The sequence below is a fragment of the Zingiber officinale genome, chromosome 5A (genome assembly GCF_018446385.1).
Source record: "Zingiber officinale cultivar Zhangliang chromosome 5A, Zo_v1.1, whole genome shotgun sequence".
In the NCBI taxonomy this organism is placed as follows: Eukaryota; Viridiplantae; Streptophyta; class Magnoliopsida; order Zingiberales; family Zingiberaceae; genus Zingiber; species Zingiber officinale.
Genome location: NC_055994.1, coordinates 76,221,641 through 76,240,833, shown reverse-complemented (window position 1 = coordinate 76,240,833; position 19,193 = coordinate 76,221,641). Strand labels below are relative to the sequence as shown.

The following is a 19,193-nucleotide window of genomic DNA, read 5'->3' as shown; positions in this document are numbered from 1 at the left end:
ACCGATCAGGGCGTGCCAAGTTGCTGAAATTCGACTGGTTGTCTGAAATTTCAGCTCGGAAATTGGTGTTTTAGAGTTCTAAAGGTTTGAAACTCTCCAAGACATTGTTGATGCAATGGTCAAGGGGGAGTTGACTTTTAGGGGGAGTTTTACCTATTGGTCAAAGGGAGTTGACCGTTAGGGGGAGTTGTCATGAGTGATATGGGATTATCACTAAATTGACTATTGACATTAGTATCAAGGGGGAAATTAAGGGTTTCAATGAAAGGTATGGGACTTTCATTAGGAAGAAACTCTTGACCTTGATTCACTCTTTTTGATGTGTGTCAAAAAGGGGGAGAATGGAGAATGTCTAGAGAATGTTCAAGGAAGAACATTGGAGTTAGTGGGAGAGTTTGTTGATCACAACGAGTGAAGTTGTGAATAACGATAACTTACTCTTCAGGGGGAGAGTTTGTTGATGTGTGCCAATAGGGGGAGAATGAAGGATTTAAGTTAGACCTTCATTATCTAAGAAGGAGGTTGCCTTCTTAGAAGGAGAATGTAAGGTTGTAACTTATGTTTCATTACCTAGTGGCATGAAGAAAGTTGAGGCTATTGGATTAGCCTAACTTAAAGGTATTGTCAAACATCAAAAGGGGGAGATTGTTGGTGCATTTCCGGGTCAAGGTTGACCTAGTTGACTGCCGTAAACCTTGGTCATGGTTTCGATGTTTGACAATAAGAAGAAGATGTGCATGGACAATGCAGCGATTGTCCATGAGAAGATCGATCGAATGGTCCGAGTTGGATGAAGAAGAGTCAAGTAGGTCAAGGATGGCCGATACTTGATCGAAGTCCTAATGGGGATGTTAGGCGTTCGGAAAGTCTGGTGAGTGAAGTGGAGAAGGTGGTGAGTGAAGCGCGGTGGAAATCCGTGAGTGAAGCCATGTGAAAATCCTAGTGAGTGAAGCTAGGTGAAAGTGAAAGTCCGGTGAGTGAAGCCAGAGTTGGAGAAAGTCCTAGTGAGTGAAGCTAGGCGAAGAGGTGAGTGAAGCCAGGTGGAAAGACCTAGTAAGTGAAGCTAGGCGTTTGGAAGTCTGGTGAGTGAAGCCGAGGAAATCCAGATGGGTCAAGGTTGACCAGACATCTAGTGAAAAGTCCAAGCAGGGAGCTTGGCACGGGAAAAGTCCAAGTATGGAGACTTGGCACGGAGAAGACCAAGTTGGAGACTTGCACGAAAGTCGGAGAGGCTCGAACTTGTTCTTCTGGTGTCGAGAGAGCCGGTAGCTCGTTCTCTGACGGACCGAAGTCGGAGAGGGCGTGTGCGTTTCGGACTAGGTCAAGAGAGGCCGGCGCTCCTGTGGACCATTTAGGGTTTAGGCGGAGTCTTAAACCTGGATCGGTCAGTGTGACCGATCCCGATCTGTGAGTATCCGTCGATGGTCGTGACCGATCGGATAACAAACGAAGGGTTCTCAAGTAGTCATCCGACAGACCGATCGAGAGGAGTTGCCAACTTTACGTAGAGTGAGCGGTGATCACCCGATCATCCGATCGTCTGATCTGCCACGATCGATCGAGCGTAGCCACCTCTTAGAGAGGTGGGATCGGTCCGGGACCGATCGACTAGAACTGATCGGTCCCCGTGGTCTGGACCGATCAGAGCTTCGGTCGAACTGATCGGTCAGATTAACTATCGCTGGCACTCCTGTCGTCCTCTCCGTCTTCTTCTTGGTCGCAGATGCGGTATAAAAGAGGCTGAGGGCTTCTACAGAAGGAGGCTACTTCTTCCTTCTTCTTCCTCCTCTAAACTGAGCTGCTGTTCTTCTGAAAGCTGTGCTCTTGAGCTTTGCTGAGCTCCGAAGCTTCGTGTGAGCTTCTTCGACTGAGTTGCTTGTTGGCATTCGTCCATGAAGTTGGTGCTTCATCCGGGACTTCAGTCGACGAGAAGGCAAGCGAGTATTTGTACATTCATTGTGTATTTTGTTCTTGCTCTTCTTTGTATTTCCATATTGTTGTTGCAAGCTATTGTAGTGAAGTTTCTTCACCCACAAGGAGTATTTATTAGCCGGTTCTCTGGGGACTCATCCACCGACGGATTGATAGGGCTCGTCCACCTTACGGACACGCCGAGGAGTAGGAGTATCACCTCCGAACCTCGTTACATCCATCGAGTTTGAGGTTTGTCTTCTTCCTTTTCGTTTCTACGGTTTCATTTCCGCTGCGCTAACCCTAATCGTAGGAAGAAACGCGAAGAATTTGGGGCGGCTATTCACACCCCCCCTCTCTAGCCGAGTACGACGATCCTAACAAATGGGATCAATTAAAATTTTGGAATGAAACCCAAAAAGTTGGGTATTGATGAAACTCACCCTCTCCCTTTGGTTTTGATGGGAATGAGAATGAGAATTAGGTTTTGGACAAAAATACTCATATATTTGTTTAATTTTTTTATATCACTTTTTCTCTCCTTGTTCTCTCTTATCATATTTTCTCTCTCCTCATTCTATCATCATACTTTCTCCCTCATCATATTTCTCTCTCCACAATCTCCCATCATATACTCTCTCTCCTCATTTTCTCTCATCACACTTTATCTCTCTTCATTTTCTCTCGTCATATTTTCAATCTCCTCATCCTCTCTCATCATACTTTCTCTTTTATCACACTATCTTTTCTTATTTTTCGTATCATACTTTCTCTCTCATCATACTTTCTCTCTCCTCAATCTCTTCCATTACATACTCTCTCTCCTATTTTTTTATTATCACATTTTCTCTCTCATCATACTTTCTCTTACTCTCCTCATCCTCTCTCATCATGCTCTCTCTTATCATACTTTCTTTGCTTATTTTCTCTTATCACACTTTCCCTCTTTTTATTCTTTCTCATTACATTTCCTTTCTATCACACTTTCTCTCTCATCATTTATTTCTTTCATATTAATTTTCTCCCATATATATATTTTTTTCTTTTATTTCCTTCTAAGGGTAAAAAAAATTAGTTTATTTCGATAAAAAATATTCAACTAATAAAATATTATTTTGAAGAGTGATATTTATGTACATACCTATTTCCATTCCATAATACTATAATTCTAATTCTCATTTTGATTTTTTAGGAAAGAATAAAACACCATTTGACAAAAAAAAAAAAAAAAAGACAAAAATGAGCATATGCCAACTTTGTAGCAAACAAGGTTTTCTGTTTAGGAATTAGAGTGTGTTTGGAGGTGAAATTGAGGTGTTCTTGTTCTTCGGAAGAAAATACGGAATTTTCTTTTCTTATTAATCATTTTAAAATATATATATATAAGTATTTAAAATTACGAGGATAAATAATAATATTCGATCGCTAGAAATTTACACAATAAAATTAATAAATTAAAGAGAGAGTTTTATTTATTTTTGACTATCCTAGTTAAAACCTTTTCAAAATGGTCCTTGCCTTGAATGGGGCGCATGCAAGGAAAAGATTATAAATTTAAAGGGGTAAAACTAAATTTTTCGTAACTGGGAACGTACATACGCGATACGCCTTCCGTTGCCACCGTCTTCGCGTTCGTCGGCTTATTCCACTGGAACCCTAGCCGACGCCGACGCCGACACCGACACCTCCTTTTCGATCCGCTGCTTCCGCCCGTCCGTACCGGAGCTCCCTTCTCTCTATTCCCTTTCTCTGCATGTTCGGTCCCCCGTTCCCGTATCGGGTCTTCACGGCTGACGTTCCCCTCCCTCCCTTCGTCCGTGCTCTACTGTGCCAGCAAACCCAGGCAGCAAAGTTCCACATTGATCTATAAAGGTATTTGCCAAAACTTTGCTGCAATTGCTACATTAGTTACACATGTAGAGCATTTTGAAGAGAAGATTGAGAATCGTTAGTTTCACCTTAGGTAGTGTGGGAATTAAGTGAGGAATATCTAATACTTTATACTGGGTGGGATGCTGATATTGTTATGCCATTTTGGGTGGAATTTGATATGCAATAAAGTTTCAGATGGGTTCTAAGTTTAAGCTTCAGATATGTCGGGTAGTTTAAACTGTCGTTGATTGATTTGCCTTGAAAAACAAATTGAGCATGGAGTCAAGAATTAGGCAGAAATATGACATAGTTTATGCTTACATGGACTAATGGTTTTCACCATCCAAACTTGTATTTTTCGTTTTTCATGAACCATGCAACACACCTTTTAGAATGATTACCAGCAATCTATAACATAGTTCAAAGAAGTATAAAATTTGATTAAAAATTTAATATTTAAATGCGGTATTGAAAAAGCATATAACGTTACATATGTATCCAATTGAAAGCTGAAATATACTAGTCTAAGAACTTAAAAATTATCTAATTTTTTGTTTCATACAACTAAGTTCCTTTGAAGGGTTGCTTTTGTCCTGTTTTTAAAAATCTCCCAAATCCCTACTCAGCTCTGGTACAATACTTATAATTTCATTTCTTCCCCCATTTTTATCTTAGTTTCTTGACATCATAGAACCTGTTGTCAGACCTCACCTTTGGTTTCCATTCTTAGATATTTTTTCTATTTTTTAATCTTTATATTATTCTCATTATTTCTTTTGTAGTGCTTTTAAACATATAGTGCCTTTATATATATATATATGAAAATTTGTGAATTATGATAGTTTCTCAATCAATATTCTCTAATGTAAAAAAGAACATTTTTAAAGTATCTATGCTATTTTTTGGTAGACAATAGAAATTAGGTTTATAAATTAATAAACAATTTCCATGAGTCTACCTATTTAAATTGCAACATGTGCATCCTTAAAGTTCTGTTGTCGCATGCAGTCTTGACGCCATTGCTAATGGACACGACAGACGCTCCTGAGCAGCCTTCCAAATCCAAAGATGGGCCTGAATTTGACCCAAGCAGAAGTAAGTTATTTTTGCATCCATCAGTTATGTATCAAAACTGTATTAATTTCATGCTTACTCTATATGGTGTTTGTAACTTCAGGTTTATTCCTTAAGTGCATGAGAATAGTGAGGATCTCTAATTATTATAGACACATCTTTTGTAGACTTGTCCATTTGGAAGTCAAGTTAGTTGCCACTAGTTTATATTGATCAACAACTTATTTGGAAAGGATGAAAAAATATCTATACAAGAACCAACTTGAATTTTCTTTCTATAATAGCTATAATGTATCAGTTATATGCATTAGTTTACTGTCATCATTGAAAAGTTTGTGTTGGGAGGTTTTATGATCTAGCAGTTCTTGTCCTTTGTGTCACTTTATTGTGATTTTGTTTCTTATGTAGGATTAGTAGACTTGTCTTCCACAAAAATACGAGTTCATCTCCAAGCTTCAAGGTCTTATCATGTTTTTGTATCTTTAAGCAACAGGAAGTTTTTGTCTAGTATTCCTGCATGGACTACTACTAGAATGACAATTTATCTTTGTAATTCTTTTGAAAGAAACACAAATTGTGCTGCCAATGCCTAATTGCCCAATCCCTAGCTACCCTACACACCTTTTCTCCTGTACACTTTTGCTGGGGAAAGAGGGATGCCATCTGACTAGAATGTTATTAAATTTCCTGTGCTTGTGAATTGATATGTGACCTTAGATAATTAATTGATGTTGTGTATTGTATACATGGTTTAAAATTTTTACCTGTATTAGAGTTTTGGTTTATGACTGTATTGTTCAGTACTGTATCATGTTATGCCGATATGATTTCGATATTTTTTTTAATATAAAATATATTAACTACATATAAAAAAATAATTTAAATATTAAAAATACAAAGAATGAAATAATGAAATATTTTTTTAAAAAAATATTTTATCGTGGCATCCTTATATGGTAAATATATAAATAAATAAAATTATATATATATATATATATATATATATATATATATATATATATGATCCGGATATAGTTGAGTGGCAGAGAGGAAATTAGGAGGAAAAGACAGGGGCACTTAGGTCTTTTTACAAGCTAGGGCTTTAAAGGGAGAGGCGGCTCGTGTTTTAGGGGGGGCAGGGGGTTTTGGGGGAACCGCGCCACCGAGGATGGTTCTCTTTTGATGGGTCACGTCGCGATAGACCACACTTTCTTTGCTCCTCTATCCTCTTCCTCTAGTCGCCATTCTAATGCCGCAGAAGGAGGGCGTCTTGCCATTACCAGAGACTGGAGATCCCCACGCCGCCGCTTTTCCTCGTCACATACCCCGCCGATATCTCTACGGCCGCCGCCGCCGGAGGGTACTCTTCGTTATCGCCGACGCCGCCATGTTCATCAAGATGTCGCTTTAGGCAACCGTAGTCGCTTCCTCGCCAACAAGATTCACCATCATCGGCCCCATACGGGTGACGCCGCTTGAAAATACCGTTACCTGGACAGCCGCCATCCGCGGACTCAGTTTCTTCCGCCATCGCGCCGAGATTACAACCCAACATCGAGCCGGGTTTATTCACATGCTTAGAATATCTTCATCATCCACCATACAGACGCACGGCTTCCATGAAGGACCAGAACAGCATATCCGCCCACGAGCCGCCTCACTTTAATATTAGATCGAGATGTCGCCACACGATGACTAGATCAAAGACGAGATCAATCAACGATCCATCCGAGGGCGCCCGCTGTGGTGTCAGTCAGACTCGCCGCTTACGCTTACTTTATTACCGTCACGCGGTCGCTTATGCATTTTGCGGATCCGCCTCGACACCGAGGCACCGTAGACGGGCAACCCACCGTCGTGCACATGTCTGAGGACTTTACCCACTCGTCAACGCAATTTACGTATCATCAACCGCCAGGATGCGTCAACCTTCCATATCGCCATTCCTAAGCAGTTCGCTCTCTCTCGCTTCCCTGTGATCGGGATCAATATATATATATATATATTAGCATTTAACTAAGTCTGTTTAGATTATAGAAGTTGATTAAAATTATTTACCTAAGTTTAAGTTTAATTAGAAAACCCAAGTTTCTGTTGTAGCCATGCACCCGCGCGTCCCCGCAGTGTGTCCCATTGCCAACGTTGCCCTTTCGTCCACTCGAGCAACAGAGATGTCAACGTCGCCCTTCCTTTTTCTATGCTGCTAGTGACTGCGTTCGCGACCCGTCGGAGGTCACTACAGGATCTCGGCAGCCTCCGTGACGTCACTGCTAGATAGCGACAGTCTTCACGACTCCTCAGAGGTTGCTGCGAGATAGTGGTAGCCTTTGCTACCCCACGAAGGTTGCCGTGGTATCACGACGCCTCCCAACCCATCGCGTTGCCTCCATGAACTCGCAGCAGCGGCCCACAATGTCGGGAGACGGGTGGATGGTAAATTTCTTTCGTTTCACCGAGTATGGTACAAAAATATAAACCATGATTATGCAATTAATTATATGTCAGGTTTGAATTTTTTGCTTTTTAATTATTTTGAAATTCCAATCACTTTCAATAGAATGATTAGGCGTGTGGTTACAACATAAACAAAATGACTCAAAGTATCTTTTTACTCTTGTGAATATCATAATATTGATAGCATTAATTAAATAAGTCTCAAAACCATACCATAATACTAAAATTGTACCATACCATTTCGGTCAAATATCAAAATTTCTGCATAACTTGAGATTTTAAACTTTGATATCAAACTTTATGATGTTCTTTTTTATTATTATTTTGCAGTGATTGGCATCATAAAAAGAAAGGCCTTGATAAAAGAACTAGCTGCTGCTTACCATGCTGAGTGTCTGGCCTACTGTCAGAAACTTCAACAACTTCAAAGAAAATGGGAAGAGGTCTTTATTTTTACTTGAATTCTCTACTCTGTATCATCTTGCCCTCTTCCATATATACCTTTGAGAAAAAATGGATATGTTAACTATCATCTTTGCTGAAGCATTCTATGCCTACACTTGCTGATTCTTCAGTTTCTGTTGAATTATTGTTTATTTGACACATCTCATTATTCCAATTCCTTACAAATTTATTGCATAGTTGTGAATCTCACTTTTAAATAGATGGGTCTCTTGTGACTAGCTTATTGTTTCTTCTTAGCCTACTGTAGTTAAGGTTTCTTACACAATCTAGTGCTTTGTGAGTTTGGTTATCATGTTTTTCTTTCCACAGTTCTCTTTGGATATTATTTTTTTTCAATCTCTTTCAAATCACATGTTAAAGAGGCAACTTGAAGATCAATATTGCAATAGTAAATACTTGTTAGCACATCAAAAAAGTATTTGAGAAAAAAAGAAAAGCTAAGGTCATCAGTCCCGAACAATTTATGTGCATTTCATTTCTTTCTTCAGGAGCAGCAGTACATCAAAAGGAAAACTCCGCATCCTTCAACTCACAACCCTCATTTATGTGGACTAAGTCTACTGTTGCTGATCAATTAACACCACAACCCACTTCCTCTCCAATTCCGTGACCTAAGTTAGTAGCAAAGAGAAAATCACGATCAAAATTGGAGATTCCTGCCAAGATTTAACCTAATTCCAACTAGCTTACCTCCTTTGATCAATTAGGGCACGTGAAATGAACACACGGTGCTGGCTCGATCACTCATCAGGAGTAGTGTTGCTGAGTGCACGGTTGTCACAGCCCTACCCACTTGGTCCCACTTATGTTGGAGGTCGTCGTGGCCGGGCGTGACATATCGACATCATACGCATGATGCATTTATTTGTGTTGTTTGTGTTTGTTGCACTTATATGCTGCGCATTACTTGGATACCTTGATTGACATATATAGGTCTTCATACCTTTGGATGTGTCTGGCTCGTTAATGATCTTCTCTCTGCTGCTTCTCTGGCGGGTTTGTAATTACCTTTATCTTTATCGAAGATGCCCATTTAGACCTTGGGTGTTATTTCTTTACTGCATATCATATGCTGTGTGTTGGACTCACCCCCCTCCATTGTTGTTATTTTGTTGATGCTGGGAGTTCATTTGGGCTGTCCCCACACAGATAAGTGCTAGTCCTCCTTTGGGTTGAGTTGTTATTTTATTTTAGTTTTTTCTCTATCGACTTTGTTTTAGTCTTGTTTTGGATTTTACATATGGATATTGTATGGAATTTCGTTTGATGGATTTGTGATATGATTTGGATTTTTCTTTGAAGGCGCGAAGTGAGTTCGTCTTTTGTTGAGTTTTACGTGTAGTTGAGTAGTGAATTCGAGAGTAAATTGTATTGTTTGTGATTACTATTATTATCTGGTATTGATACCCACGGTGAATACTTATATAATTACTGGTGATTGATTTTATTTTGTTATTATTCCGATGTGCGTAGTAGGATGAGATGTAGAAAAATTTCAGATTGTCCACCATACAGGGGAGATGTTGCCGAATTTTTTTCGGACAGGGACTCCTCTGGGGCGTGACAAATTTAGTGGTATCAGAGCTAAGGAGGTCGGCCTTAGCAAATCGAAGGCAAAGCCCTCTAAGCGTCAAAAGAAAAGGCCATAACATAAGGTTGTCTCAAAACAAGTCTATATGATGCCTTGTGTTATTTTTAATTTCTAAAACATTATGAACATGCAAAAGATGCAGAATCTATGATGGAAAACAAATGATCTAATACTCAAACAAACAGTTTTCTGAAAATGTAATCTGTTTATTGCTCTAAATTTATGCTTGCTACTATCGACTGGACATCTGTAAAAAAAAAAAAAAAGTCTTGTGCTAAAAAGACAGTCTTAAAATAATAAATCCACTAAGATTATGAGCATATAACATCTACCCAACATATATTAATAATATCTTCTTTTAATTTGAAAATGAAAGCTTCAATGATTTGATTTATTTTAGATAAATTGTGTTAATATTTATCACAGGTAGGAAAGGACAGGTATTCTGAGAGTTCCTTGAGCCCTAAAAGGTGATCAAGAAAGTGCATCAGATAGAAGAGTTGTGTTGATCTAATCTACAATGACTAGATAGTACAGGGACAGGGGTGCCAATCAGGTGTGACCAAATTTTATTTTTGTTTTTTTTTGTTGGGAAGGAAACTTCTTCTGATTGTCTATCTAAATCATAATTGTAGACCATACGTTAATCAATAGATGGAACTAAAGGAAAGATGGCAAGGAAAGAAAAAGGAGGATGGAATTGAGAGAGAAACTTGTCACCATCTAAAATACAATATCATAATGTTTTTAAGGGCAAAAAGAAGAATGCCCTTTTTAATTTTTTATTAAATCATAAAAAAAAAAAGACATTTCCTCTTATATTCAAATATATTAACATTATTCACTTTTATTAATTTAATACTAGATTAGTTTTGACTAGGGTCCCTTGGTGAGTTGTGCAAAAAAAATAAAGGTTGGGCAAAAAGGTTATTTTCATTATGCTCAAAGGAATATTTTAATATTTTAAAATATATTAAAATAATATTTTCCTTATAGTAGTTTTGGTTATATTATTTTTACTTGATTAAAATGACAATATTTAAGCATATATTATTCAACTTGATTGAAATGATTTTAATTTAATAAAACTATTCAAACTTAATCAAATTCACTTTAATATTGTTCTACAATATGTATTAATTTTGAGCTATAAAGTTAATAATTTTTTAATGAAATTATTATATATATTATAACAGTTTTGAAAAGGAAAAAAAAAGTAGTTGGAATGAAAAATAAGATAACCATTATTTTGATTTTTTTTTAAAAAAACTGAGGTAATTCTTTTTAACAATACTAAAAATAAAGCGTGCCTTTAATTTTTTCCCAAAAAAAGGTTTGAAATTTCTTTGGAAGCTTTTTAAAAGGGGGCTTTTGTGTCAGTGTAATGATCTCTTTTATAAAATGGAAAAATAATATTGAAAGAGGATAGGCTGCTTTAATGGAAATTAGATCCTCCATTTTAAAATAAATAAATATTAAATTAAAAACAATAACTTCTAATGAAAAATAACTTATTATGGATGAAAATAAAATAAGTATCCCTAATTTGGAATTCTATTACAACTCCAACTTGAGTACCACTTGCTACCTAAAATTAATTACAAATTTAATTTCAATACAATAAATTACAATTTAAACTAACATGAATTCAATATGAATTTAGTTGACTATTTGGATAAAGGGCATTCTAGCATACCTCTAGAATTTTGTTAACATCAAAAATTCTATTCTACCCTTAAATGCTCTTACCAATATTCTTACACTTATTATTTTTAATTATGATTTTAAATCATTCATTTATTACATGGACATGTTTATTAAAAACAAATTTTCTATTTTTATTAAGAGAATAAAATTTAAAGATAAAAAAATGTTATTTAGGGAGACCACAATTATTAGTTGTAATATTGGGATTAAAATATATGTATACCCAGAGAGACAAGACAAATCCACGTGTCGCTCATCCCGCGGCTTACGGATCGAGGGCGGGGAACGGCGAGATGACTGTGCTGCCAATCGTACGACAACGATAAAGTTACCCCTATAAAATCAAAGTCTACCCCATTTCCCCACACCAAGTCTCGGAATAATGTAAGTGCAGTTGATTACATGAATGGGTGACGATATCACCTTAATCCTCCACTAATTTCTCCAATTTTCTTCTGTCTGTTTCTTTAATCGCCTTCTTCCTCCAAATTCCTTCTCCTTTCTCCTTCCCTTTTTCGGGTCGATTTGATTCTTCAAAATAGCGTGTTTTAGGGTTTGTTCTGCTTGTTCGATCGCTTCCATCTCGATTGCTCTCTCGCCGTGGCTGGCAATTGACGAGATTGAAGTCCTCGCCGGGAGTGGCTTCTCCGATTTCACGGGCTTTCCTCCGTTTTTTTGTGTTTTTTCTTGAACGGAAACTGAGATCTGTTGCTTCAAGAGATAGTGCGTTAGATGGCTGATTTCCGGCAGAGGGAAGCCGATCTCGAGTTTCGGCGCGGACTCGAGGAGCTCGTCCGCGGCCACTTAGACGGCTGCATGGGCGCCGCGCTCTCCTCCTCCTCCTCCTCCCCCTCCTGCGTCGCCTTCGCCGGCGAGGACGATGAGGAAGGGAATGCTGCGCGCCGGCGCCGCCGGTCCGACCTCGAGGGCGACGACCTCGCTGAGTCGTCGGCCGCCGCGCGGCGGCAATCGCGGGTGTTCAGCCGGTGGGTCGCTCGCCAGGCCGAGGAGATGATTACCACCATGGAGCGGCGGAACCGCGAGTCCGAGCTGATGGCGCTTGCCGGTCTGCACACGGTGTCCATGCTCGATCCTTCGTTCCTCAGGGAGTCACGCAGGTCGCCGCCCGCGGACGCCGTGGTGGAACGGCCGGTTGCTGCTCGCGCGTCGTCGGTGCTGCAGATGTGGCGGGAGCTCGAGGACATGACCTCTTCTGCAAGGACAGAGCACAGGGGCACAGTGACAGCGTCTGCGCTAAGCGGTCAGATTCGCTCTCAGGAAAGGGATGAGCTTGGTGGCGAGTCGGTTAATGCAAGAGAGACCGAGTATAATAGCTATGCACAGTGGATTCGTGGAAATATAGATTCCTCTCCTATGCGGAATGCAGCCGATGAGGATCACCGGGAATCCAATCACGAACAATTTCGTGACCATGGTGATGATGCAAGGGAGGGAGTTCGGCAAATAGTTCGTGGGTGGATGACAGAGAGTGAGATCCCAGAATCTGAATCTAGGATCTCACCTAGCAATGAGACTCAGAGGGCGCAGTGGCTAGGGGAAATTGAAAGGGAGAGAGTGAGGTTGGTGAGGGAGTGGGTACAGATGACGAGCCAACAGCAGAGAGATGCCCGTGCTAGCAGGAGGGAGGACAGACAGAGGGAACGGAATGGGTCTGCAGATGTCCAATCAGATCGCTTTAGAAGGGAATCTCTGAGACTGAGAGGCAGGCAGGCTCGGCTTGAGCTAATCACAAGGATGGCATCAGAAAGACAGAGGGAACTTCTGGCATTGTCGGAGCATCGTGCAGTCTCACAGTTTGAGCACCGCCATCGCATCCAGGTAGTTTAATCATGCCTTGTATCTTTTTTAACAAGCAAACCACGTAACATCACTTGGATGTATAAGAAGCTTACAAATTTATGAATGTAGCAAAATTATCTGGCTCTATGGACGTATGATAGACTGCCATTGTTTTATTAAAAGTAGACTGCATGTTACACGCATGTTGATTGTTTATTTAGTTTCAGAAAGCTAAGATCATTTATTCACAATCAGAATAGCAATTTATGTTAGAGAAACAAAATTTTGTACTTGGTTAGTGATATAACTATTGTATTTTGTTTAGTTTGAGCTGTTATGAGTATGCAGCTTTAGTTTGAGCTCATCGTATTCAATTGAGTTCTTATTCGTATTCAATTGAATGTTTCTTCATAAAGAAGTTGAAGGCTCTTGACGTGGTAGTTCAGTTATTTGTTCATCTTCTATGGTTACAATATTAATTCAGAGATTCAGCTTGCTTTCTTCAACAATCACCATATTGGTCTTTCAAGTATATGATATATGCTCATGAGCTGCTTTTTGTGCCTATTAAGTATTAACCCACTTGAACTAATTAAAATTGTTTTCTTGTTTTAGTACCTTGATCATAAGTTATCCTCTTAGCATTTCTTTCTCGTTGTGTTCATTGATCTCTGCTTCAAATTAGTTGCTCATGAAGAAGGTAAAGTTACACTTTTTTCTTCTATCCAATGACTTAGAAGGAATAATGGGAGTACCATCTGAGATCTCACTTCTCTAATGTCACAGTCAATGTTGAGGGGGCGTTTCTTAAGAAATGGTGTAGTTGCACTGGATGATCAAGTAAGACCACCTTCAATTGCAGAAAGTGAATTAGGTCAGTTGAGGGAACACCAACAGGTCTCTGGTCTGAGGTAATTTGATCTAGTTGTTGCATAATACCTATCATCAATAAGTTGACCACCTTTGATGATTTTATTTTTTTACAGATGTAGTTCTTACTTTACTGGTTGCAGTTTACTTAGAAACTTGACCGGGCTGTTTTACTCGGTCATATAACTTGATTTGTCCCTCGTGGTTCTGGTGGTACATGGTTGCTACAATAATTAAGAATCCTTTTTCTAACGAATTTTGATATGAATTTGGAATCATCAACCATCCATGTTGAAGACAGCAGGGCCTTTCAATATACCAAATGATTTGGTGTGATGGCCTTTAGCGGCATGGCTAATAGCTATCACTTAACTCTGCAAGATAGCACAAATGCCTTGCGATGTGTAAGCTAGTTAGTACTTGTTATAATTTTCTTAGTAACCAACATATGAGTATCAGAATGGAAGAGTGAATTTTCTTGACAAGTAGCAGAACCTAAGATGGACTTTTACTGTCCTTGAGGAAGATAATCAAATGACCCAAACCACTACAGTATCCTGATTGTAATTCTTTTGACGTTGGTTGGTATTAATTGTTTTTTAACACAGTAACGATGGTCATGACTGGCTCAATGAAGCTTTACCGTTACTTGAATTAGTGGCTTCTTTAATGTGATTTCTTGTCTAAACTCTACAGTCTGTTCATGCTATTTACTGGGCTTCTTTCTTATTGTTAAAGCTTCAAGTAGATAGCAACAAACTTGAAGTCTTGGAATTTGGCTATATTGGTACATTTAATCCCAAATGGATAATTATAGGCTAATTGTGCATATTCACATATCCTCAAATGTGAGCTACTCGCAACTTGAGTATAAACTCTTCAGCTGATGTGGTTTAGACTTTAGACATGTTGAATTAATGAAGCCAATTTTCTCATTAGGCCAAATAAGGACAAATTACAACATTAGGTCAAATTTTATACTCTACTATTTCTAAATATTTTTTGTAGTGTTGATACTTTGTTGATAATTACTCACACAAGGTTATATTGCATACTTTCTCTCATGCCATCAAATTTTTTTAAAGATATTTTCTCATTTAAACAGAGTGGGCTTTCACTTCCAATCAGAGAATATTGTTCATGATGAAGCATCAAACCAGCCTGATCCTTCGGCTAATCAAATTATTTCTGTTACTGATGAATTTCAAGATAGTACTGTAACAGATCTACCTAACGTCCACCTTGAGGAGGCACAACCTAGGAGTGAGGCTAATAACATTCAGCAAATAGCAGAGAGAGAAGAGACGCTTGACTTGGAGAGTGTCGATCATTATAGTACTCACAACATGCAGGAATCTCCCACTGATGTAGCAGAACTGGAAGAAGAAGATGCTGGACGTGATAGAGTAGACTGGGAACCAAATATTGATTTTGGTATAGTTGGACTGCCTGAAGAAACCAGGGAGCCCATGGAGGAAATCAATTCAAATTGGCAGGAAAACATGGATCAGGACTGGCCTCAGGAGACCACTAGTTATGATGTTGGAGAAGATAGTCATCTACTTGAAGTTCATGGAGAATGGCACGAAGATGAACCTCCTGATACTGCAGAAGCCTGGCAGGGTGAACAGGAAGATCCAGCAACAGACCGAGGGCCCAATACAATTAGAATAGTTGACAGATTTATCCCTCCTGATGACGAAAACATTTACAGTATGGAACTGAGGGAACTCCTTGGCAGGTATTATTACTTCTTACCAATCACCACTATTAGTTTGTCACAATTATTGATTTCATTATGTTTTACTGAATTGTTTTGTCATTTTCAGAAGGAGTGTTTCTAACCTTCTTCGCAGTGGGTTTCGTGAAAGTTTGGACCGGCTGGTACAGTCCTATGTTCAAAGACAAGGCACAACTCAGTTTGATTGGGATCTAGGCAGACCACTGCCTACCCCTGCTCCAGAGGAAGATGAGGACCAGTCAAGGGATGATCAAAATCAGGCTACTAGGAGATCTAATGTGTTTCCTGCGCCACCATTGCCACTAAGACCACCCCTATGGAACTCTGGCTTGCATCATAACAATTGGACCAGACAAAACATGCATCGTTCAGAAATTGTGCGCCATCTTCCTGCTATAGTTACACACTAAATTATTCATTTTTTTTCTTGCAATCATTATAGGCAAACTTGAAACAAATGCTTTACAGTGGTGCTCAATTTCTAAAATCCATGTATTATCATCTGCTCTCATTTTTTTGGGTTCAAACTCTGGCTTTTATTGGGTTCATCATCATACCCTGGCAGTGGCATCTCTTTATTTATACTGTTTATGACTTCATTTATATTGGTATTCACAGCATTTTTCCATGGCGTACCAAATTACGCCATTGGGAATGTTATTTTAACTGCACAGCCAAGTTTTCAAATGCTGTTAAAGTTAAAAGCTATTGTTTTATTGCAGGAATGGGATGCCATTAATGACTTGAAGGCAGATATGGCTAGACTGCAACAGGGAATGAGTAATATGCAGAAAATGCTGGAAGCTTGCATCGATATGCAAGTGGAATTACAACGTGCAGTTAGACAGGAAGTTTCTGCAGCTTTGAATCAATCTCCCGGAGAAGGTCAGAATTCTCTCTCCTTTGAATGTTATCATTGACTTATGTAGGAAAAATAGCATTCCTTTGACTCCCCCGTCAAATTAATGTGTTGAAGCCTAAAGTTATATTAACTCAGCATGCTTTGATACTCCTGTGGTGGAATATCTGCACAGTCACTTCCCTCTTTATGATTTTTTGTCCTTACAATGGATTGATAACCTAGAAACTCCTCTGCTGGAATATCTGCATATTCACTTCCCTCTTTATGATCCTTTGTTCTTACAGTGGATTGATAACCTTGAAACTCCTGTGCTGAAATATCTTCATATTCACTTGCCTCTTTATGATCCTTTGTTCTTACAATGGATTGATAACCTTTCAGTTCCTGAAGTTAGTGTTCCACTTCCTCGCTTAAGTCTGTGATTTGGTTAAGTGGGAGGGAAGCAGTCTGCAGCCCCATTTGCTGTGGGCAAATCATCCGCCCAAAACTGAATTAAATCAGAGGAGAGATGAGCGAAGAGAAAAGTGATCGTAATATCCTTGGCAGCATCAGTTAAATTTTACCTAATAATACTCATGCCTAAGGATATTCTATTCAAATTAATGTCTTTCCACCCACCTCTCCACACTCTGCACAGAAGAAAGTTTGGAGGACACCAAACCCCTTTCCTCTCCTTTCCCCCTTTTCTTATCGTCTCCTTTCGTTTTCCTCCAGGTGAACAGAGCCTTAAGGTGTGTTCTTACTGATTAGTTCATGCAGATGGTATGGCCATCATTAGGGCATTATTGGTGATCATTTGAATGTTTGGTTGAACTACTAAGAGTTAGAAGTTTGAAATGAAGAAGAAAGGAAAACATAAATTCTCTCAATCCATCTTACTAAAATTCACCTGTTACTTTGAGTAGCTTTGTTCAAATTGGGAGCATGCTAATTTGCCTCTCTTAAATCTATCATCATCTGTGGCACGTTGCAGTCTGCGGCGAGGAACCATCAGTGGACGGGTTCAAGTGGAATCAAGTCAGAAAAGGGATCTGCTGTGTATGTTGCCATAACCATATCGATTCTCTTCTCTACAGGTCTATCTCTCTTCCTCTCCCAACCCAGAAATCTCACACTTTGCGATCATTATGCTCACAATCCCTTTTTCTTCACCTTAGATGTGGCCATATGTGCACTTGCTCAATGTGTGCACATGAGTTAGAACGAAGTGGAGGTAAGTGCCCGTTGTGTCGCGCGCCCATAGTCGAGGTGGTCAGAGCCTACTCTATCGTCTAGTTCAAGCGCTACTACTCCATGATGGAAAACAAGGGAGGAATAAGTTTCTGCTGCCAGGTTTTGTACATGGTAAATGCTCAAGTTTTGTGGTGTTTTATCTGCTCATTGTTCTTTGGTTTTTTTCCTTCTTATTCCCAGCGGTTTTCGATTCTTCCTATAATTTGTTTTCGTTGATGTCCTTAGAGCAGCAACATATTTCTGGTGGTTTCACAAGTTTTATCCCCATTGTTTTTGTGATTGGTAAGTGTTGTCGATCCAAAGCACATTAAGAGAGAAAATCACTGTCTTTCTGTTTCTCTTAAGATTAATTATTAAATTGTTGGGAAAAATATTCTAAGCCTCTGCCTTGATCAATTATATTGGGAAAATTGATTTAGAGGCAATTAGTAAATAATGCTTAAAGCTAGTTGTTTGATGTGATGCGTGGCCGTCTAAGTTTCAGCAAATCACTATTAAAAATATTCACACATCTTAAATTAATTTTAAAATGATTAATGCTTTATAAAAAATAAGATATTAAAAGATAAATAGTAATTCGATATTGACAAACACTTTTAAAAATTATTATTGTATATTTTTATCCAAGTATATTAATCATTGTATATTTGGTTATTTAAAAATTCAATGGTCGGAACTTATTTCTTAAATTTAGTTAACATAATTAACCTATTATTCTAACACCAAAATTGTTTCTAGTGTTATAGTAATTGAAATATTAATTCTTAGAATACCTAAGTTAATTAACAAAATTTAATCTATAAATTTTAAAGTTGTATACAATTAAGGTGTGAGAGATATTACCTATCCTTAGGATAGGTTGGATATTTATTCTCATATTCATACCTATTAGAGGACTTATGCTAATAATTTTTTTCATTACTTCTAATTATCATCGCTTAAATAAAATATATTAAAATTAATATCAGATCTAAAATATATATAATTTTTAAAAATAAATTAAATATTTATAACATACTTCTAGTTTAATCATATATTTAATAAAAATTAATTAAACATATATATAAATATATAATTTAATCAGATATTTGGGTTGGATATAAATATGATTCAACTGTATTATCTAATTGTTTAATCAGATTAAAAAAAAAAATTTATACCCTCTTTTATTCATAATATCTAATTCAAGTTTGGAAAAAATAAACATTCCTATCTATCCTAAATTGATTGAATGGGACGCAATTTTGTTTCCCTTAAAAATTATACTAGAAACTAATTTGTAAATTAATTAACAAATCGTTCTATGCAATGTTAGCATTGTAAAATATTTATGAAATTAAAATGTGAAAGGCCATGTTATCTTTTTCAATTTTATTCTATATATATATATATATATATATATATATATATATATTATTTTTTATATAAAAATTATGTGTTGTTATAGATTTCTTTAATCTCACATCTTAGAATTGATAACACCACGAACGAAGAAACTTCTATAAATATCTTAGGTCGGTGACATTAGAAAACATATCTTTCTCGGTCTTTTGGCTAAGATCAAGTGTAGTATCTGTTCTTAGCAGTTTAATATCTAATATAAAAAAATTAAA

General features: G+C 38.0%; 1 protein-coding gene and 1 pseudogene across 1 annotated transcript; both read left to right on the top strand.

Annotated features, from left to right (window-relative positions):
• The first annotated feature begins 11,532 nt into the window (after positions 1-11,532).
• Positions 11,533-17,866, top strand: LOC121980631. The gene is made up of 7 exons (XM_042532744.1): positions 11,533-12,913; positions 13,661-13,785; positions 14,850-15,485; positions 15,574-15,862; positions 16,208-16,370; positions 17,321-17,423; positions 17,505-17,866. Exons 1-7 carry the CDS (start codon positions 11,807-11,809, stop codon positions 17,620-17,622), a joined length of 2,541 nt encoding a protein of 846 aa, XP_042388678.1. The 5' UTR covers positions 11,533-11,806; the 3' UTR covers positions 17,623-17,866.
• A 1,247-nt stretch (positions 17,867-19,113) lies between these two features.
• Positions 19,114-19,193, top strand: part of LOC121983671 — a 174-nt pseudogene continuing 94 nt past the window's right edge.

What these genes read in the sequence shown, in the direction of transcription:
- LOC121980631 (XM_042532744.1), top strand. Translation starts at nt 11,807, where the DNA reads ATGGCTGATTTCCGGCAGAGGGAAGCCGATCTCGAGTTTCGGCGCGGA. An exon ending in CTGAGGGAACTCCTTGGCAG is followed by an intron (nt 15,486 to 15,573) that starts GTATTATTACTT and finishes TGTCATTTTCAG; the next exon opens with AAGGAGTGTTTCTAACCTTC. An exon ending in GAATCAATCTCCCGGAGAAG is followed by an intron (nt 16,371 to 17,320) that starts GTCAGAATTCTC and finishes GGCACGTTGCAG; the next exon opens with TCTGCGGCGAGGAACCATCA.